The sequence below is a fragment of the Onychostruthus taczanowskii genome, unplaced genomic scaffold, assembly GCF_017590055.1.
Source record: "Onychostruthus taczanowskii isolate IOZ18803 unplaced genomic scaffold, ASM1759005v1 scaffold20, whole genome shotgun sequence".
Taxonomy (NCBI): Eukaryota; Metazoa; Chordata; class Aves; order Passeriformes; family Passeridae; genus Onychostruthus; species Onychostruthus taczanowskii.
The window spans coordinates 10,640,245-10,663,319 of NW_024499240.1; the positions used below are offsets into that span (position 1 = coordinate 10,640,245).

The 23,075-nt window shown below is 39.1% G+C and overlaps 1 protein-coding gene across 1 annotated transcript in view; it reads right to left on the bottom strand.

Moving 5' to 3' along the window:
- BMPR2 (bone morphogenetic protein receptor type 2) overlaps positions 1-23,075 on the bottom strand; it is a 105,777-nt gene that overhangs the window by 52,588 nt on the left and 30,114 nt on the right. The window contains exon 2 of the mRNA XM_041403182.1: positions 802-975. Coding sequence (XP_041259116.1) covers positions 802-975 — 174 coding nt within the window. The remainder of the gene's footprint in view (positions 1-801; positions 976-23,075) is intronic.

Consider the following 23,075-nt stretch of genomic DNA (forward strand, 5'->3'; position numbering starts at 1 on the left):
CTGGATGCTGACAGGACCACAACTTATTGCCTGGTTCATAGCAGGTCCTTTGTCCCTGCAGCAATTGTTTGTTCCCAAGTACGGTCAACAGCAGTTAAATGTCATTTATCCACAAAGAACTGGAAGGGAAAGAGGCAGCAGTGGGGTAGAGGTGGGCAGTCAAGCTGCTCCCTTCAGCAGATTGCCAGATCAAACAGGAATCATGGACTACAATTCCACAGGCTATTTGGGAATAGCAGCTGCATCTTCATTCAGCATTATTCTACATTAACTTGCATCCAAGTAAAAAAGAGAAGAATCCTAAGAATCATAAGCAAAACATGTCTCCAGAAACTGCAAGGTCCTCCACACCTCCTACCTTCATTCTCCCCACAGAACAGCACTGAATTACAGTACTGATATTTGAACTACAGCTGCCATTTCCTTTGTAAACAAACATCCAATCAATATGAATACACACTTTTTACTTAATACGACACTTACTGTTAAATTTATCATTACATCAATACCTATACTGAAATTCAAGAAAGCCATCTTCTTCTGGACATCCTATGTAAAAAGAAATTTGAATGCTTCTTCTTTCAACTGTACATTGATGTCTTTGGTCTCTTTGAAAAGCCATTAATTTCTAACAAATTTTCTGTTCACATTTAAAATAGTTAAATGGGAAGTTTAAAATTATGCATTTTGACAATGTGCAAGAAGTCTAGTTCTGCAGCTGTGCAGCTTTGTATGAACTGGATCACAAAGAAGTGAAATAAGTAAAAAAAACTACTGCACTAAAACTGAACTGTAACATACCTTGTTTCACAAGATGTATGTCTCCTTCTCGTGTTTTTTCCCAAAGTCCATAGCAGGTACTACCTTTCATGCACAAAATTGTGCCATTCTCCTGGGAGATCCGGCTCTCACTGATTCCATGGTCCTGCTGATACGGGTCTTTAAATGCACACAGCCGCTCCTCACTCTGTGTAGCTTTAGCCAAAGAAAGAAAAATAATTTTTGTCAGTGATTCCACGCATAAAAGATTAACTTAATAAAGAGATGATTCTGAAAAGATACATTCAAAAAAATCATAGATGTGTAACTACAAGGCACATAGATACTATTCAGAAGTACAGCTCAGCTAACATCCAATCACAGTAAGAATTTGTAGCACATTTTTCAACAACTAGATTTCATCCAGTTCTTTAACTCCCATCAAAGCATTGGCAGCAAAAAGATGCAAGCTGAAGCAGATTGGTCTTTTGGGTAAAACAGATTTTGAACTTAAAGTAAAATTATAGCATATGTAATTGTAAATTATTAAAGGTACTGTATGAAATATCTCCTGACAGATGGTTTATTTCTTTGATCATTCTTCAGCACTGGCCCCAAAGAAGCCATGTTTCAGCAAGGCAGACTAACTGCAAGAACACTGCTTCACTGTGTCACCAGCTGGGGTGATTGGGTTAGAAAAACCAAGAGACTTGGATACACGTGTCTCACTTTTAAGGCTGTTACTGTTCATCAGGAGTAAAAATTTGTAATTCTTTTATGCTGAGACAACTACAGATTGCTGCATTATTCAGGCCAGCATTCTGCCAGTGTTTCCCAGTTTATTGTGTGGCAGCAGTAATTAAAATAGCACAACTTAGCTCATTTTTCTACTGGTCTGGTAGATCACATGTGATCAGTTGTGCTGCGTGTCAGCCAGTGGGGGCAAAACTCTCAGCTGAGGGGACAGAAAGCTCTTAAGCCAGTGTAATTCAATCACTCGCAGCTCCCCGCACTCCAAGAACCCGGCTGGCAGTCCATGCTGCTCGCACACCTCTCTGAACTCTGGTCAGAAAGTCAGTCACCTACATTTCGTATTCCATTTTTAAAAAATCTCTCTGAGCAGAGTTAGTCAAGTTACTGAGTACAAAAAGGTCACACATGAGCAGCCAGCACATGCTGCCTCCAGCAGAACTCGCCAGTTGCACGCTGTGGTTTTATTCTCAGAACAGCTGAGTATGCCAGGCGTGAAGCATCTGTCCTGCATTCTCTGCTCCTTGACATGGGACTGGCCAAGAAACAACGTTTGAAAGGACAGCACCCCACTGCCAGAAGGGAACTGCATCTGACTCACTTTTTGAAAAGTCAAAGAAGAAAAAACCATCACAGAATTACAATTTTCAAGACACAATGGGACAAAAGTATACAGCCTTGTGAAATAGGACACATCTGCTCCAAGGGACAGTAGGAAGGTTTTAAAACCTCTTGCATACGATAGCTGAGTGGGGCTAAGGCCATCCAAGATCTGGTTGTTTACAAAACACTCAAATTGCTGCAAGATAAGCCCTTTCATAACTTGCCTTTGTGAAAAATTTTTAAAAAATAAATAAAAATTTTTTAAAAATATTTAAAAGAATAGAATTTATGAAACAGCCACGCAAATCTGGTTTCTTTATTTCAAAAGAAAAGTAATTCCAGGAAAGCCGACTTTAACAATACCTCAACATGTTAAAAAAAAATAAAATCTTTGAACCCATGAACTAATAGAAGAAGAAAAAAGACCAAAAACAAACCAAAACCTTTTGATTTTGCCTTGGACTCAGACAAAAAATAATGACATGCATCGTGTCTGTGCACCACTGACTGAGACAGCTTTAATTGCTTACTTTTCAGGTCTCTTAATCTTTCTATAAAACTCCTAGGATCAAAGTTGAGAGGTATGAGAAGATACTCAAAAAAAGAGAAGTTGTTAAGAGTCATGTTAGATGCTGTCCAACCACAAATTAAAGTAACTACCAAAGGCTTTTCTGATTTAAAAAGACTGCATTGCCCTATAAGAATACCTGCAGAGGGGAGGATGGGGCAAGCACGAGAAAATAGAACCTAAGTGTCTATCAGTTTTCTTGCAAAGTAATAAAAATACGAGTGAACTTGACATAATTTAATGTCAGATGATCTCAGTGGGAAACTTTTCCAACAAAAAAAATAAAGGTTACTCATCCAACAACTAGAGTTTTCATGCTGATCACTGCACATTCCTGCTTCGATTATAACTCGGAGAAGCACAGCCCCTGTGGGAGCTGTACCCACTGCAATACTCTGCTGACCCCTGCCCCTTCCCTGATGGCATGGAACATCTGGAGAACAGGGGACATGGAACAAAAGCTACTTTATTTTTCTCTATGGTCTCTGTATGTTCATTGTTGAAGTTGTAATGCCGAAGAAAATTGGGTAGGGCATTCAGATGTACAGAAACCATCTTGCAGAACAACAGAATAGATGTGCTGCTTCAGTTACTGCTCGTGATTTCAGTACATTCCCGCTCTGGGATTTCTTTCTTCCAGGCAGTGGAAACTAGTCACATTTAAAAACTTTTAGTACTGGAATACTTCTAGGTCAGGTTTTGAAAGCAGCCTCTAGCCTAGGTGAGTATGCTTGTATGCCTTAAACCTTGCCCAAAAGAAGTACTACAAAATAGTACTACAAAAACCACGCAAAAGTGCTGGAACGCCTCTTTAAAAGCTGACTTATTTCAACAGAAATCTTACTCTTCAAGGTAAAATACCATTGCACATTTGGATTTCCACGCGTTCCACATGGACGACGTTTGTCAGTTTTCAGTCATCATGGAAGCCAGCAGGTATGGAGGGTGCATTCAGAGCTGAAGCACATCTCCCTGTCCCTTGGGAGCTGTGCACCTGCAGGACTTGAGGGCAGCCACTAACACACTCTGTAGCAGCTCAGCTGGAAACAATTCCAAAGCTGCTTCTCCATGCTTGGAGATACCTAAAAACTGTCTAATATGGTCCCAGGCAGCTGGCTCTAGGTGACCCTGCCTCAGCAAGGAGTAGGACCAGATGACCTTCAGAGGTTCCTCTCAACCTCAACCATTCTGCAATTCTTGCATGTCTCCAACATGCAGCAAACAAGACACAAAAATTATTTCTTAGCTGGGCTACTTGCTCTTTTTTGTCTCCAAGGCAGGCAAGATGGTAAGGTAAGACTAGAACTACTGGATTCTCTTGTTTGTCTTCAGTTCAAATAGATCCAAATAGACCCAAGGAAATACCTTAATGTCAAGATCTTCATTAAACAACATGGGCAATTAAAATAAATAACTTAGCCTATGAAGACCGAGGCTCTATTTGATACATCCAGTTCATTTGCTACCCGTCAGAAACATGAAGAGCCAAGTCCCTGCAAACATGTGTGCTCACCAGATATTAGGGAGCCACAAGCAGTTCACTGTACAGTGCCCTTTCCTTACAGATTTTGCAGACCCAAGATGCACCAGCAGGGTATCCTCAAATCAGCAAGATGCAGAAGCCATTTACAGACCAAGCCATGCAGTGTATCTGCCCAGACATGAAATGTCCCAGCACCAAACACAACCTAGCACCAAAGTGGCAGCATAGGTTTCACAGGACATCTGCTACATGGCTGAAGCCATCCTTTAAAACCCCAAATTTACCTTTATAAGTTAGTAACAGTAAACTCTAGTAAAAAAAATCAGTAAAAAAATAGTAACATAGTAAACTGTTTGTTCATCACACTGAACTCAGAACACATTCTGATCTTTTCTAATTAACCCTGTAATGGAATTTCATGAGAGTTAGTAAAAAAATAGTAACATAGTAAACTCTGTTTGTTCATCACACTGAACTCAGTACACATTCTGATCTTTTCTAATTAACCCTGTAATGGAATTTCATGAGAGATTTTGAAATAAATAAATGGCAGCTGAATGCCTACGTCATACACCACTGAAAAATTTGCTACTTGAGAAACTGTAGAAGCAACAGATAGGATGACACTGAAGAGAACAAAAAGTAAAACCTAAACAACAAATTATGAAGGATTTATAATGAAATGTCAATTTTCCATTCCTCTTGTATTTGCATACCAGACAAACTATGTCAAAATAATTCAATAGAAATAATAAAATGAACTCAAGCTTCAGTTCCCTCATCCTGCAGGGATTTCTAACAAAGACAAGAAGGGAAGGCACTATTCCCAGAAGTTCTACCAAGGCAAAAACCAAAAAGAGCACAGCAACCTCCTCAATTCTCTATCATAAACCAGAAAAAAACCCAAACCTCAAAATGAGTTTTGATGCTCTCCAGCCCATTTTACACCTCTGTGTACAGAAAAATACACCTTTATATACAGTTTCAGAATCAAACATGAGTGGCATGCAAATTGAATATGGGTGCTCCAAGCAGTCATCTAAGAAACAGTCAATGTTCTCAGCTTTCCTGCTTGGCTGCCGCTGCTGGTGAGTCTGATCACCACAGGCACATGCAACAGACTTCACTTGAATCAGACTGTGAAAACTTACTGTTGTTTTCCAAGAATGGGTAAACGGACTACAAAAATTACTTTCCTGGAATCACAAAGGAACTGGGAATTGCCCATTGTTTCCCAAGCCCATCCTGTGGCTCATGCTTACTGTCGCAGTAGTCTGGGGGTGTACAGTTCACCCCCATACCACTATACAGCCCCAAAAAAGAGGACCAGGGCTTCAGGAATTTCCTTCTGGCATACAGCTCAGGTTTTTATGTGATTTACCATCTCACAATTACTTAGTTCTACTGTCAATGAAAAAAAATCTGAACGTTATCATGGAAAAAACGCTATATAGCTTTTTTCAGTATTTTCTCTCTGTAATCATGATGTTATTTACAGCTGCCCAGAAACAGAAAACTGATTCACACTGATAATTTAATTCTGTCCGTTCTCTATAAAAGCACCCTGAGAGGTTTACTATCTGAGCATTTGCCTTTTTTCCCCAATAAAGATATTTCTGAACAGCAAAGATCAGAAAAAAATTCCAAGTGCATCTACTATGACAGAAATGCTGTACACAGCTAACACACAATTCATCCATACTAGGAGGAGTTTAAATAAATGAATACATCGCTGTTGTTTTTAATATAGTAATTCTTTCGCGATCACGGCGTGTTCTAGGAAAACAACTACTGAAAACAATGAAAGAGAAATACCAAAAGTTACAGCAATCCAACTGCAAATCCTTAGAACATGAGTCATATTTTCACTAATAGCATCGGAAGTCACTTCCATTAGTACTTAACTGATGCTTCCTGACCTTGCATCTATTCAGTGCAATACACAGAATGCACATCAAGTGCGAAGCGAGGGGGAAAGGAACAAAAGAAAAAAACCACTCAAATGTTACTCGCATGCTACTCCATGGTCGAATCATTGGGATTAAAGATAAATAAAACACTTGCCACTTTATGATTAATGCCAGGCAAAACATTTTGTGACTCAACAGTGACAAATAAAAGCATGTGAGAACAGTCTGAAGACAAACCTGCACGCAATCTACAAGAACAGACCTGCTGGCATCACAGACCACACACAGGGGTACCTTGTTGGTAATTACACCAACTGCCTTTAAGTCCATAAAGGTGATGACTTAAAAAAATAAGGCAAAAAAAAGAAAAAGCTTTCTGAGCATGTTTGCCTGTAATGGAATTTCTTTAAATACAGGCCACCACACATTCAGCTGGAAATCTCAGTAGGCTGCAACAGATTTGTTTTCAAAGATCGACATTTTTTTCTGTAACTTGTCCTTTCAATTAGTGAGATTTTCATCAGAACAGCCATAGACACAAAACCTGTTTTATTTTGGCTCTGTCAGCTTTCCATGGAGCTCTTTTATTTACACAATAGGGGAAACATCATTGCCCTCGAGACAGGGTTGTGAGATAGCTTGCATTATGAAGACATGCTATTGTAAGGAAGGTATCCACCAGGAAGCTCCTCTGAGTATCTTTTCAAATACTGATAGCTGAATCCTTGTGTGATGTACAGAGAAATAGAATCTTGAAGAAATCATCACTTAGAAAATACTCTGCTGCTTTTTTTTAATCTTTTTCTCCTCATAGGATTTAATTACAAATATTTCTAAATGTGTACCCACTTATATTAAAATATATCATAAGCAGATGTCTTTTGAAGGAAGTCATGCTTCTCCAGACTGACCACCCTCAATACCAACTTAGAGTGGGAGGAAAAAAAGCTAAACTACTGGTAATCTTCCACATATTTATACTTCCAGCATTCTGTTTTGTAGCATGTTTAACCAACTGAACAGCAGCACTCTGCACTGACTGGTCAGAAAAACAAATAAATTGTCTGCCTAAGGATTAGGCATGAGGACACGAAGGTCTAAGCTAACCTGAAATGGCCTGGAGACTTTCTGAGCAGGAGGTCAGGATCAGCACAGTGCAGCACAAAGCCTGGGAATGTTTGGTCAGGCAGGCTGCACAGCCTATTGCTTTACACAACCACTGGATTAATATTTTAAAGACATGAAGATGAAATAATGGAAATTTGCACAAGAGAATACAGCAGAACTTCTAGGAAGGAGGCAGGAAAGTAAAGAAAAGTGCTTCAGAAATTTACATCTGTGGTAAATTTACATATTTCCCTCTTCTCCTAAGAAAAGAGGGGAAATAAAAACCATCATAATCATTAACTATTTTACAGGACATAATATATACCTCAAAACAGACTGTAAAATATATTTTGACAAGAAACCCTTTACAGTTTATACTTGGTGTTAAAATCTGCAATAATCTGTTCACAGTACACTGCATGTCCTTAGCCTTCAAAAATTATTTTGGTTTTGTCTGCTTTTGCTGACTAACATCACAGTTTCAAATGCTGGCAATTACACAGAGCCAGGTTTTGATTGAGAACTAGTGCCAAAACTAAAATGAATGCTTGTACTGATACCCATTTCAAAGTGATTGACTGCACATGCAGATGACAAAATAACTTATGTTTACTACAAGGTCCTTTGCCCTTGAAACAGACTAGAAAATTCAAATGTATTTTTTCTGTACATGGATATACATGGTCTTTCCTTCTCAATCTAACCTTGAAGCAAGCAAGTAAATTTGAAATCTGTTTTCTTTCCTTTCTGTTCACTTTCTAACAGTGTTGTGGGCTGATCAAGGCTACCAGCAGCAATGTAGAGCCTTTTCCTGTTGAGCTTTCTTTAACAGCCCTTGGGTATCTTGGTGTTTCAGCTTCATTCTGAAGAACCACTGACCTGCTAGCACGAAGTGCAACAGAGCCAATCATGTGGCAACTGCATTGAGTCATGCTGTGCAAAAGGTTCACACTTTGCTTTCCACTCAGGCACTGCTGTCTCAGACCACTTTGGTACACAGCCCACGGCTTCCTCTGGGACCAGCTGACCCTCCTGGCACAGCCTCACTGGCTCCTGGCTACCAACACGTGCCCCCCTTGCAGCCTCACGTTAGCATTGTGTACCTCAGACCAGATGCATCCACCACACCAGCAATCTCACTAATAGGAACTAATGTAAATAGCCATGTATGGAGAGGCCAACAAGAAAATTGTCAACTCAAATTCTGTACTGAAGGCCTTGTTCTCCTTTTACCCAATTTACTCTCAAAGGAAGTGTTGCCTTAGAAGAACCCAGCTTATGCAAGAGAAGCCACGCAGCAAAGAACCAGGATGGCAGAGATTTATTGCTAGCAGCTGACAAATTATGTAGTTCCCAAACGCTGCCAGATTTTATGAAAAAATACCTGAGTTTACTGCCAATAAACCATGTCACTGCCTTATTTCTACAACTTTCTAAATGTTTCTGAGGACCACCAGACCACCTTGCTGTGCAAACTTCATGAGAACCAGACATTACCACAGATGCAAAGTTTTATCTATCTAGTAAGAGAACAAGACATGGTGGCAAGAAAGCTAGCAACACCTGTGTTTTGGGTCAATATTCAAGAATGTCAAGTGAATTTGAACAGTTAATACTGCTTTACATCATGAGGATGAGCATTTTTCAGCTGATATGGAAAGAGATTCGAGCTGAATTTGTATTGAGGATATTGATTCAGCCAGGGTCAGAGAAGGACAAACTGCAGAATTAAACCCAAGTATCGTAAAATCTCCACTACGGCCATAACAAGTTGACCTTTGACTACTTGGGCCACTAATCAGAGCTTCCTGCACCTTGCATTATCTCCTCCATAATGTATACAACTAAACAAGAAAAAGAATCTACCTCTCCCTGTGACTCAGCATTTTCCTTAATGTTGTACAGCTCTGTTCAGGCAGTATACAATAAAAACAAATGTCCTAAGTGCATAAGTCTGTCTAGTTCAGCAGGTTTCTTCCTTCCATCTTTTTCTCCCTCTGCTGAAGTCCCAATAATTTTTAACAAGACAGAATTAAAACAAAACGCACGTAACAAAAAGGGAGTGGAAAAAGGTTATCCATCTGACCAGTATGAAATTCCCAGATATATATCACCTGCTAACTCTGGAAAAAAAACCTCTGGTATGTTAAAAAAAACCCTGTAACAGTATTCTTAGTTCAGTGATTACACAGGGCTGATGACATTTTATCACACAACTTGGTGAAGGCTTTAGAGAAAGAGACTGCAGCAGGTTTCTTGGTGGTGTAAAAACAGTAAAATGTCATGGCATTTCAGCATTCACTTCATTAAGCTTTAAAACACTCATCTTTGTCATCAGACTTCAATTCAGTCATTCCCAAAATCTTTTCATTTCATATTAAAGCAAAATCCAGTCAGTGTGTTCTACATGGAAATGCAAAGGGTCCAAGCACATTCAAAAAGTCTTCTGAAAAAGCTGTTAAGCTCAAATACTCGAAAGTAGAAGCAAATTAGCATAAAACATTATTAAACCATTAAATACCATAAAAGTGTCAAATCATAACACTCACTTAAGGGAGAATCTAATCTACTAATCTAAACACATTAGTGGAGGACAAACCATAAAAAAATTACCTTCAACTCCAAATGCTTGTTTTAAAAAAATCTTAGAGCTTCCATGAAATTAGTGAAGTTGAAAATTATGATTTTCTGTGAGGATTCACATGGCAAAAAACATCCTTGTGGCTGCAAATGACACTGACTGGGTTGCACTGTCTTCTTGTCTCAAGATGAAACAATTTTTGCTTATTTTACCCCATAAGCAAACAGGAATTCAATCTTTACACATAGCTGAATCACCTCAGAGGTAATCTACTCACAGACTCACAATGTAGAGCAAAAAAGGAAATTTCAACAAGTAGTATTTTGTAAGCCAGCTTTAAGCATACCTTCCACTTTATTCAAGAATAAGTCCAACATGCAGTAAAGTTCATTTAAAGCCAGATTTCTGGAGAAGCACAGGAAAGGGAGTAGCTGGCCTTCACTGACTTGACAGCATTTTAGGCATCCAGCTTCTCAAGGTCTCCCTGAAAAATCCCAGTCTACATTTAATCTGAAAGAGTGACTAAATTACAGGATTTAAACAAGTCTAGCATTTTTCCAATTATTTTTTCTATATTTTTCACTTCCTAAATGACTCTGTCTTCATTCAATTTCAACAAGAAGTATTTTGTAAGCCAGCTTTAAGTATACCTTCCACTTTATTCAAGAATTAGTCCAACATGCACTAAAGTTGATTTAAACCCAGATTTCTGGAAAAGCACAGGAAAGGGAGGAGCTGGCCTTCACTGACTTGACAGGATTTTAGGCATCCAGCTTCTCCAGGTCTCCCTGAAAAATCCCAGTCTACGTTTAATCTGAAAGAGTGACTGCATTACAGGATTTCAACAAGCCTAGCATTTTCCCAATTATTTTTTCTATATTTTTCACTTCCTAAATGACTCTGTCTTCATTCAAAGAAAAATAAGTTCATGTTACTGTTCAGCAATTATGTCAGAATAGAAATCACCACAGCCTTAGTCACACAATCTTTTCCAGTGGCCAGTGTCTATTCATGGAACTGAAAAAGCCTGAATTCTTTATCTTTGCCCTAGACTGGAGTTCAGGATTTTTTCTGGGTATGAGCGTCTGGCTTTTGTTTATCTGGGCTGTCAAAGTAAAGTACTTGCATGGAATAACACAGGAAACTCTGCAGCAAAAGCAACAGTAAAGCAAACTAATGATGTGATATTTATCCCCCAAACTCAGACTTCCCACAGCAAAATTGCTTATTTCAGAGTCTGCATTACATTCCCTCTAAAAAAAATCTGCTACTTGGTAATCCCCCAATCCATGTAATGTACTCACTTTTCTACCTAGCAGGGGTGTCATTTCTACTGCAGATATTACTGAAACACTTTCTGGAGAACTTTTCAGTACCTTAAATCTGGGAAAAGATAGAACCCATACAGCCTGTGTCTTACAGCATATTACAAAAATTTTTCCTATAAACATTTTCAGGACACTGTGAATACACTACTGTGAATATGCTGAAACATTCAAAAACTGGCAAACATTCTTGGACCTGAAGCTACAAGGAAATTAAGCTCCAGAATCACAATCATATTTTGCTCCTCAAACAGAAGCATAATCTATTTGGCTTTGAAATCTTAAATCCTGAAGAAAATTACGAGAGCAGCAAAAGGCAGAAACTAGCTTCTACCCAGACATGCCCCACGAGGGCTTGAAGCTTCTCACCTTTCCAGAATTCCTCACAGAATATATGTTTAAGCTCAAAAACATCTCAAGCCTTTTTCTTCAAGACATTTATTAGTATGCCACAGAATACCCCACAAACCATTGTAATCTTGAGTAAAAGCACGGCCAACACGAAAGCTCCCCAGGCACCGTAAGGCGGCCAGCGCAAGGTGAAAGGCAGCGCATGCTGAGGACAGACTGCCAAGGACCTGTGAGACACTGTGGGCTGCTACAGGAACTTGGGACCTACTTCAAACACTCCTACTCTGTGTTCCTTAACTGAGAGCAGGAATGGAAAGAATTGTCAGCTAAAGGTATTTATGGTGTTTGTTGAACTGGTCAAAACCAGAAAATATTGACTTTTGCTTCTGTTAGACTTCAAGGTTATCAGCCATTGAAGAGAGGTCACTGTTTATGTATTTCTTGATGTTACAGAGCTTCAATTGTTAGAAATTTATGGGCACAGCACTGCACTACTTAAAACCAACTCTCTTTATGCATTTATTCTTTTTCCATTTAAATCCTTGTTGTACCAAAACCAACTTCACTGGCTAAGAAGGTGATATATAGGCAAACTTTTGCAGATTTTGTATAGTCAGAAAAAAAAAAATCAGTGTCTAGTCAAGACAAGCTCTTCATTAACTTCTGATTTCTAAACGTATGCAGTTAAAAAGGGCATGGTTGGTACATGCAGACAAGCCCAGGTTACTGAACACACTTGTTTCAAGGACTGCCTTTCACGTACTGAAGTACAGTACGTCACAGCAAGGAAACAAACTTCTGGGGACAAGGAAACAAAAAAAAAAAATTAACAGAAGAAGATTGTTTTTAATCATCTCTGTTGATGCTAATGACAGGAAACATGGAAAAGGGCACTCCCAAAATAGACACTCAAGGAAAGGACTGTGATCAACTTCCTTAACATTTTGCATTACACACCTGAGGATGACGGCTAGAGCTATGCTCAGAAGACCATCTGAACTCCTCACCCTGCACACATACCTCAGGTAGCCCAGGTTAAAACACCTCTCAAGACACAGCAGAAGTGTGAGCAGAAAACATCAGGTTCTTCAGGTCCCAAGCCAGCCTAATCCACCAGCCAGCTGCTGCAGGGGTGAGCGCAGAGCCAGACCGTGGGGGCTCCCCTACACACTGCATTTCTGTACCACAGACACAGACAAGATCAGCATTTCAGTCCAGGAGAGTTTGAACTTTTTCTGACTCAGACCTACTTAAAAGGCAGGAAATAAGCACAAACAGCATCCTGGCATTTGGGACTAGTAAGGAAGGAACAAGGCCAAATCTCATTATGACAACCAAAAAAACGCAACGGTATAGGGGCTTTACAGTGGCAGCATTTACCAGTAAAGAAGTGGTTTCCTCTCTTTTCACTTTTTTTTTAAAGACTTTAGGCTTTCAACACCACAAAGTGTTATATACATTTATTACAGGGACATTGAAAAAATACTACTTAGTTGATTTGGTGTCTTTTGAAACAAAACTCTGACCAAACACTTTGCCAGCCTCTACTGAGAACATTTTCACCTATGACTTTAGTGGTGAACACGGAGGTGCTGGGTTAATGGTTAGACTCGTTAATCTTAGAGGCCTTTTCCAGCCCTAACCATCCTATGATTCTATGAACTGATCATTTTTTCTCTTTAATTTGAACTAGAAACATTAGAAAGCAATGGAACTTGCAACAAACATTTAAATAGCAGCTGGAAATAAATTCAGATCAGGTTTATTAACTCATGTACTTATTTCCTAGCAAACTGGTTCTAATTTATGAAAATTAAAGTGCAACATAAAATAATACTCATGTTTGCACACGCATTATGTATTTTTTTAATAAAAAATACATGGTTGTACAGATTACTGCATGTTTTATGTAATCAGTATGTACCTACAAAGTAGGTTTTCTATTCTTTTTAACAGATTTGTATAAAGGAAAACTTACTTGCAATCTCTCTGTAAATAAAAGATCCTGATCCAAGCCTGAATTACTTGACAGGGTGATAAGCCAGATAAGGACAATTTCTGGTGATTAAAATACAAATCCTTCCAGTGTTAAATGAATTTAAGTTCAATGTTTTGCTAAGCAGTTTTATGACAGACATGTCTTTTTTTTTCCCCTTTAAACATAAACATGGGTATCACAAAAGGGAAAAACCCAGAAAATACACAACTCATAACCTGAATATGTGTTTTAGAGTCTTAAGGCAAGATATAATTTATTCTAAAATATTCACTAAACACACTTACAGGATCAGACAGGTTTTCAGAATCTCTGAGACAAACTAATACTGCAATCAAAGGATTAGCAAACCAGCTGCCTATGTGCCATTACAGCTGATTATCATAGACTGTAGACAGCTAGCTTACTTGGAAAGTGCTTTCAGGAATATCCATTGTTGCCAGAGAGAAGGGTGCAGAAGGATAATGTGATAATAACTTGTTATTTTATTAATGATACATTAAAAGGGAATGTATGTAATAGGAATTGCACAAGGTTTTTGAAAACCTCGTTATAAACTTCATTTACAGTAAAACCTGGCAAAATGAAGAACTGGAGGCTTACTAAACACTGCCATTCAGAGCTAAGGATGCCATGCAGTCAAGGTTTGACTTTTCAGCCTTCTCCCCCAGTCTCATTAAATATCTACACCAATGCCAAAATTAATCTTATCATGAGACCTTATTACCTTATACATGCTAGAATAAAATCATGGAAAGAGAAAAACTGAACTAATTGGAAGTTACAGGCTTATCTTCAAAACATTTTCAAGTATCTTTTCAGTTCATGTGTAGAAAAAAATTGTGAAATAGAAACTTTCAAGGGCCCTCAATAAAAAAAGAAATCCTTGCTATTAAATAGTCATCTAATATTTTGTTATGTCCAAATATTTTTCCCTCCCTAAGGCTGTGAGAAAGAATTATTGTTCTTAGTGGAGACTGAGCTACTACCAAACAGGAAAGCAGCAGAGCTTAGCATATTTAAAAAGATACTGATGTGTTTACAGCATTGCTTATAAAAAAAAAGAAGTGTCTTAGTTTTCTGCTGACACTAGCAATCAATTTACTTCATATCCCTCAGGTACTTGGTAAAAAAAAAAGAATGTTTTCAGAGTAGAGCTGTGTATCTCTCTCAGAAGTACAGACATGGCATTCTTTTTGCTGCATATGGTTTACCTTGACTAACACTGGTTTTAGTCTATGTAATTTGAAATTAAATTTTAAATCCTAGGATTCCTGAACAGGGAGAAAAACAGGATCATCTTGATCACAGTATCTAGCTGTTGATATGGCTTCTATATCTCAGAAGAGGAAGCCAAAGTCAGAATTTCACAGCCAGTCAAAAGAGGACAGACTGCCTAGGGGGAACTACAGAAGTATAAATATGCACCAGTTATTCAAAGCACAGCTTTCCAGAAAGCTTTTAGATTAAACAGATTATTCTTTCCTACTTGCTTCTTCTCTAGTTTGTCTTTTCTCCCTCACCTTCTGGGGATTTAAAGGTCTTTGAACATCCTGTGTCGGAGATGAGATAAAACAACAGCTATTCACAGTTTTTAAATGCTCTGTCTGAACAAGGCAGAGTAGTTAAAGAAAAGCAGCTTATCATAGTTTTATCCCCGGCTTCTTTGTTTACAACTTGGTTACTCTCCAGATCTTGCTTGCTGTCTCCATCCCGTAATACTAAAAGGTAAATCTCTCAGGTTTGCAAGCTTTTTTCACTCTCACATAAAATCTCTTGAAATCCACCCCCCTACCAAGTAAAAAAATCCACCTCATCCAAGTAAAGATGTCTAAGAAGGTCTAAACAAAAGTTCATCCATACTGCCTTTGTCTTACTTATTTTTAAAAGCCGTATTTTCCATTACACCTTTTCTTCTTAAATCACAGTTGCACATCATTGAGGACAATGAGGATGAGAAAACAAGAAATATTTGATTGATGTGGGGTTTAATGTTACCCAGTCACTGTATTATTCAGGGACCAGAAAACACTAACAGAAATTAAAGTAAAGAAGATCCCAACAACAGAATCAGTTGGATCTCAGAGGAAATATAAAATGAACTCATGCTCAGCTTCATTAATCCTTTCCCCCTGCCTCTAATTAGTATGTTGTAAGTGCTCTCTGAGAACACTGGACCATAAGGATGTATGACACAGGTATCAACACTAAACTGAAATTACAATAATGAAAATGTTGACAGATAAATAAGTGTCTTCTTTGTGAAGAGGAGAACAGAAAACAAACACAAAAAATCCAGGCCAGGTCATCTTTGCAGAGTAATAGCAAATGAAAGTGAGTAAAGTCCCACAAAGGAAATGTGCAACTGTTACCATCTGACAATAAACCAGCGACCACCAGTTACAGAAGAAAAGGAGCATTCCATGGATCAAAAAAAGAGGGATTAATTCAGTTATTTTTGAGCTTTCTCTACCTAATAAGCACAAAGATACCATTACTTTCAGCTGAAGCTCTCTTGGTTCAATACAAAGACAAAAAAGGAAGGAAAAGACAAATGTAAATAAAGTTCTAAACAAAAATCATTGTTTTTTTCTGTACATGAAAGTCAAGTTTCAGGTTATTTTCAACACTACAGAAAAACGTCAACAGGACACGACAATTCTCAAGCTTTGCAAGAATAGCAACTGTATCTGAAAACACAGGCAACATATGTACAATGAATTTCAGCAATCTCTGAACAGAGAGTAGCTTACTCATAAAATACTATCAGTGTAATAGTAGCATTTGGACTTTAAAAGCCAATGAAACAGAGAGTGCAGAATCTGTCGCATGACCTTTATAGTTCCAGGCAGGTTTTACACCACCACAGAAGTCATTATTATGCACCTTGCCACCTCCCTGCTGCACCCCTGAAGCAGTAAGGTTCTCTCTCTTGCTATTCCTCCCTCCCCTTGATGCTTAACCTCGTTATAGCTTACCTTTCCAAGTCCCACCACATTCAGTCCCTACTGTTATGGTTTTTTTTCAACCTGCTTATCATTTCCATGCCTGCTCCTCCCCTGATGCAGCTGCCAGTTTCTCTCCTAAGCACCACTACACCTTTTCTAGGTCACTCTATACATACAGCACAGTTCCTGTGAACAGCTGCCAAGTCACCGTTGCTCTCACCTAATTTTATCCAAGCTTGTGCAGATATTAATTCCCACTACTATGTAAGTCCACAATGAAGAAATTAGTTCCTCTTTTTTAAACCACTAAAAAGTATCAGCAGCAAAACCCCCAGACTAACAGATGCATTAAGCTGACATGACACATGGCTCCATTGTGACTGTCTTTGGCATTCTTCAGCCTGTGACCTGGCCTCCACACTTCAGTATTTTTTGCCCTGAGTCATTTCACTGTCTTTATTCTGATTATTAATAAACTGAGACAGGATCTAACTCAGGCTTTCATCCAAATAAATATCAAAAATGTTAAAATAAGAAAGATAAAAACCATCCTGGTTACTATCATGTTACCACAAAGTTCTTATCAAAGTCCCTATTCAGGAGAAGCAATTTGTTCTCTCATTTTATGAGACAACATATGTAACTCCAGAATCTGAGGGAGGGAAGGTGAGGTCATTCCAGAGACCCCTGTGGGCCCTGGTAAACTGACTGGCACAAGTACCTACTGTGGAAGATTCTCTTGGTGACCCCAGGTGAGCCTGCAAGCCAAACCCACAAGCTGACCCACAGGAGCTCACGCTGATGTGCATCCACCAGTAGATGGTGGATGTAAGAATGCAGTAAGAATGACAGCAGAGGAGACTTCCCCACTGGTTTGTTTCTACCCACACTGAAAGGAGTCCCTTTCTTAACCCTGTGTCTGCTCCATAACCTAGCGACACCAGATGCTAAGACAAGAGAAGGTCTTTTTTACAGACTCTATCCTCCGCTCCTGCCCATCATAAAATGTTGCTCACTTGCAATTTCCAATCAAATTTGACAGAAAAGTAAAGATCTTGTGGATACTCGTTTCCGCAGAGTTCAAAGAAAGGATGGTGGGTAGAGGTGAGTGGCACCAGAACCACTCCAATGGAAAGAAAAGGAGGCACAAGAGACTTTACAGCTGAAGGAAAGATTACTTAAAAGTGTCCCCTACTTAATTCCAGCACAGGACCTCTGGCAAACACAGTGCTCCCAATTTGGCCAGAACTTTTCCCATCACCAGATCTAATCCACATTTCTCACATCCATACCTCTTTCAGCATACACATGTAACCATTTACACTTTACTTAAATGGTACTAAAGTTCCGGTCAAGTGCCAAATGGCAGCGTTAGAGGCAAATCCCATGTCAGGGTGGGAGCTGAGAAACACTGCAGAGAGGTGTCTCTGCTCCTCCTCAGCAGAGCAAACAGCTTCCCAACCGAGACCAGTTGCGATGGAACAGGGAGGAAGGGGAAGGAGAGCCACATGCAGTGTCTTGCTGCGCTTTAACCCAAGCTCAGCCATACGCTGCTCACAGCAGAGTCCGTTTTTAAAGCATCGAAACAACTGAATCCTATGGGATCTATACACACACCCCCATCACCACCTGCTGAAGCATACACTAACATTAATCCTACACTGGCACAAGCAGCATCTTAAAAGAATCAAGAGTTTTGTCTGTTAAAACCCAAAATTTACACTTGGCAGTAGGATGAACAGAGCAGACATTTAATTTCATACAGTTTTCTTGACATGCATAAATTGATTTAAAAGATTCCACTCCAGACACCATTTAAAGTTAAATGAATCTGGGGCTGACAATTTTTTATTTTCTTAAGCTTTACTTTTTATATGTTTCAAAGAAAAGTATTGAAAAACATCACTGAAAGCATCACTATAGCAACTGCAGCTCTTGAAACTTCCTTCATGCAACACACTCAGATTCCAGATGGAACAAAATGCCATGTCTGTCTTGCTTTCCTAAGGAGCCTCTCTTTCCTACAAAGCCTCCAAAGACTAGCAGGGACATCTGCTGCAGAAGTTGCTCTTGCAAAGATCACACAGACCTAGATAAATTCACCTATTTTCACAGTTCTGAAAAGAAATAAAGCAATCAATATCTGCACCCAAACGCCTGCAGGAAATGCCACTAGAACAAGAAAAGAGTTATGCAAGGTATTTATTTGAGTCCCTTTACAACCCAAGGGTTGACCTCATTAAAGTCAGAGGCAGTTTTGCCACATATTTCAGGAGAGCCAGAATTCCACATTTACAGGAGATTTCTCTGGTAGCCCAGCTCTTTGACTCGCCATGCTGCATCCAGGGTATTTTGTGACATTTCATTACATCTGCTGCAAACCAGTTCTGCCTAACTACCTGGATGCAATTTGCAGAAAAGGCTGTATATATCCTCTTGAATCAAAATCTTAGAAAAAACTAACAGCAACAGTATTTTTTTTAAACTACTATGGAGACTGTGAGCAGATCCAGGGTTGTTTTACCCCTAGGAAAAGACAGAAGACTGGAGTAAAGGCACCATTGGCTTGTCTTTTTTATGCAGCCATCCAGGGATGAACAACAGACAATCATGTATTTTGTTCATTGGTTCCACCGTTCTGCGTAAAATTCAATGTTATGGAAGCAAGAAAAACCAAAAGATCCTTTCAGGTGCCAGTGCAAACTATAACTGCCATTATAATATTCAAGTAAAAATTAGAACACCATCAGAATGCATTAATTCTCCACTGTATTCCTCTTGCCAAAACCATGTGGAATTAATGAAATTCTGATAGATTCTCTGGTTTGGCTCCTAGTCTAAAAAATAATTACCAAGACATTCACCAGGCTCTGGTCCAATCAATTTTTTGGAAGTCACCCCTCAGTTGCAAGGTGAACTTGTGATATTTATTGTACCTTCCATGCCAAATGAAAGCCCTGGGCAGGACTGTGGTGCCGGGAAAGACGAATAAGTCACCACTGCTAACGGCAGGCACAGATGCCAGCATCTACAGGGCGCTTGCAGGCCACCATTTTCAAATGGCAACACGTACTGGTAACATCATTATGCCCTGGAGATTCAGCCCTGTGTCCTCCACTTCACATAAATGAAAACAAGTGTTAACACACCAAAGAATACTGCCTATGGTTCTTATTGCAAGTTTCTGCTATAGCCGACAGATGGCTCGGTTCTTATGAGTGGAAGAAAAAACATTTCTTAGCAGACATCAAATATTTGTGCTTCCTTGGCACACCTCTCAAAGAATTCAAGAGCAGGAAAATAGGGACAGTGTGAATTCCCGTTCGGAAGGAGAATAAATAATGGAAAGAAATATACAGGTCATGAAACTAATTAATATTATGCAGGCCATATTTCAATAATAGTAGACCAAGCATGTATCTATACTTCCCTTCTAGAGCCCTGGGCATAACACTCAAAACAACCTCAGCTGCCAATTAACTGGAGTCCCTACAAAATCCATCTATTGCAGTGAGGAATCTGACAGTCACTAGTGGGGGAAGTACAATAAAAAGGTTTAAGTTATCACTGTCATTTGAAAAATGTGTAAGTAATAACTTAAATTCTTTTTCTTCAATAATTTTTCATTTTTAAAATCATAAACGAGGAAGAACCTACAATTTCTGATGGATCTTTTATGTATAGAGTGGAGGTCTGAGAAAAAGTTCAGGTACTACCAGTATCTAACCTGCAAGCAATGATGAGCATCAGCAGCAATAACAACTGAAAACATTTCTTAAATGGTTCTCTGAATTCTTAAACCAACTACTTAACGAAAAAATATTTTCTAAATTACATACACAGAGCTTTAGGTACTAAATGCAAACCCAGACATGCAAATTTGATTACACATTTCTGGCACACTATCAAGGCACAGAAAAACACCACATATACTTGTCTGCTTAACTTTAACAAGAAATGGTTTTGCTCATAATTATTCAGAATCTTTAAAACTTTTTTTGTGAGCTAAACAAGTTCAAGGAGATCACCTCTCACTTGTGCATATTTTGTGGGGGGAAAAGGTAAAACTTCAATGAAATTATTTCCTTCTGACTATCTCAGCTACTTTTAAGCACAAAGATGGCATGCAGGATCTAAGGCTGTAGAGCTCCCAAGTCTCAAAATATGGCTCTAAGAACATCCTGCATTACTTAGACTGTGTCAAGGGAAGCTACAACTTCTGAATTTGCAAATAGATACATCTTTCACATCTGTCTCAAAATATGTCATTGTCAAGCTTGGGGGGGGAAGTTAACAACAAATGCTTTTGTGAGGATTTTTGCATTTGTTCTTCACCCATTCTAGCATTACTAAACAAATAAGCTGCAGTGGCCAGTTAGACTTTTCCTATACACACTATTATCAATAGCTGTGTACTGTTAACATAGTAAATGTTCAACTTCTCTTTTCCATTTGGGGGGGGTGGCGGGTGGAAATCCGAGTTAGCTTTTGACAGTGTTGTTTTAAATACCTGCAGAACTGCCATTACTTGAAAAAGAAGTCTACAGAAAGTAATAGCCATTGGTAGGTCCTCCTCTCTCTGATGCTACATCCCCTAAAAATTAAATCAGTATTATACGAGAAACTTTAAATCAACTCCCTTGAGGCTCAAGTACCAACTATATGTCAATACTTGTGTATCAACTCAGTGATCACTCCTCTCTACACACATAAGATTTACTAGCAAAAGACAACCACTACACTGACTTAACACCAGTTTGTTCAATCCTTACAGTGATTCTAAATCCCTGTGAAAAAGCAAACAAAAAAAAAAAGTACATTTTCTTTCAGACAACTTATCTGCATTGTAAAACCAATGTTGGTTTAAAGCTGACTGTAACCGCTCAGCAGCACTGCCCTGCTCCCAGAAAACCATTAACACCACCGTATGGGACAGGCTGCTGCCCTCCCTCAGAATCAGCCCTGCTAAGTTTTCAGACAATACAGGACTATTCAGAGCCCCATCCTGGACTGCTTCTTTATGTCTCTATTAACTGACCGGCAGCTGTACAAACAGCAGTGTTTCTCCAGCATACAGTCTCCCTTACTACAATTTATCTCATTCAATAGCACTTCCTAAAGCTTAAACAAGTCCAATGTTCGAAAAACAGTAACAAATACCTTCAAGACATACTCCCTAGTCTACAAAATTATACATACAGGTCCCAAACAGTAAATTGCATGACAGTCTGTCTACTGCATCTCCACAAAGGGGTTTTGCTGAAATCACAAGTCCTGGGGAGTCTGAGGGCCATGTGTTAGTTTTATGAATATTCTGACTCATTATCAGGTTCCGTTCTCAAAACAGAAAACAGCACTGTATTAAGCTCTGCCAGCACAGCCATCAACAAAAGCCACCATTATTTCTTCAGGTAGAGGAGGTTTCCCAGCTGTGCTAAGAATGCCATCATCTTCCTAAATAAACTATTAAACTGATGAGAGGACTGTAATTTCTAAAAAAAAAAAAAAAGTCTGGAAAGAGTTGTTTTTTCAAATTTGCAAAACAAGTTAGCTAACACGAGCAAACAGTCCCTCTCACAGCTGACATCCCTGGCTGGCAGCAGGTTGTAACTCATTTTCATGCTTCCCCCTGCTCCCCCTGCAATCTTTTTGGGCACTTCTGGGTAAAAGGGAAACACAGAAGAGAGATCCAGACACATCCATGTAACACACATCCAATCCACTGTTAAAAGCAATCCACATTACAATGGCTCAGCTACACTAAATTATTCTGGATTGTCTTTGCACAGACATCTCAGGGCACAGTTTTTCATCTCAGTTGTTCAAAACATTCAGCAGGGGAGCACTTAAATGAAAAGCTTTTTATATTGGTGCTGCTCAGAGCTACTGTGTTTTTTAGAAAGTCTTAAATCTTATCCACATCAAAATCATAGGTTCAATACAGCAGGAAAAAAGTGGCATCACAGTTGAAAACCCTTCCATCAGGCAGAACTTCTCAGAATGTGTTCTTTCTTGACCTCTTACAACAGTTCCCTTGGTTACTGAGTATTTCAGAAAAAGTTACAAATTACCTGAAGCTTTCACCATAACCGATATAGAGAATATACTATTAGTATTAGCCAAAAAATAGTTGTATGCTTTATAGAAAAGTATTATGTTAATCATTCACAGTTTAAGAAAATGGATTTTAATAAAAATTTTTTAAAATAATTTACAGATTGCAAAGAATGGAACGTGAAAACAAGACTGTATTTTTCTAAGGTGGCGATGTTTATGTCTTTAACACATTATTTCCATTTGATTTCGAGTACAGAACAAGAGCAGTACCAAGAGCAGGGGAAAACCTTTGAATGTCCCGTTACAGCTATTGTGTCTCACTAACGCCAAGGAAAAAGGCCAGGGACAGGAGGGGCCACATTCAACATTTACAAGAGCCAGCAAAAGTTACGGCCCGGAGTTTATTTCCAAGAACTCAGCTAACCCCTTCAGCACAATAAAACGCAGCAGTTGACGGGCGAAGCAGTCTTTTTTCTTTCTCCCCCTCCCTTTCTGAACTGCCTCTCTTGGCCGGGAGAGAGAGCGCGGAGGCTCCCTGCCCTGAATGCCTGGCGCGGCTCCAAGCTGCGCTTAATGAGGTCCCGGCAGCTCCCGGGCACTGCAGACGCCTCCGAGCGCCACAAACAGCCCCCATCAA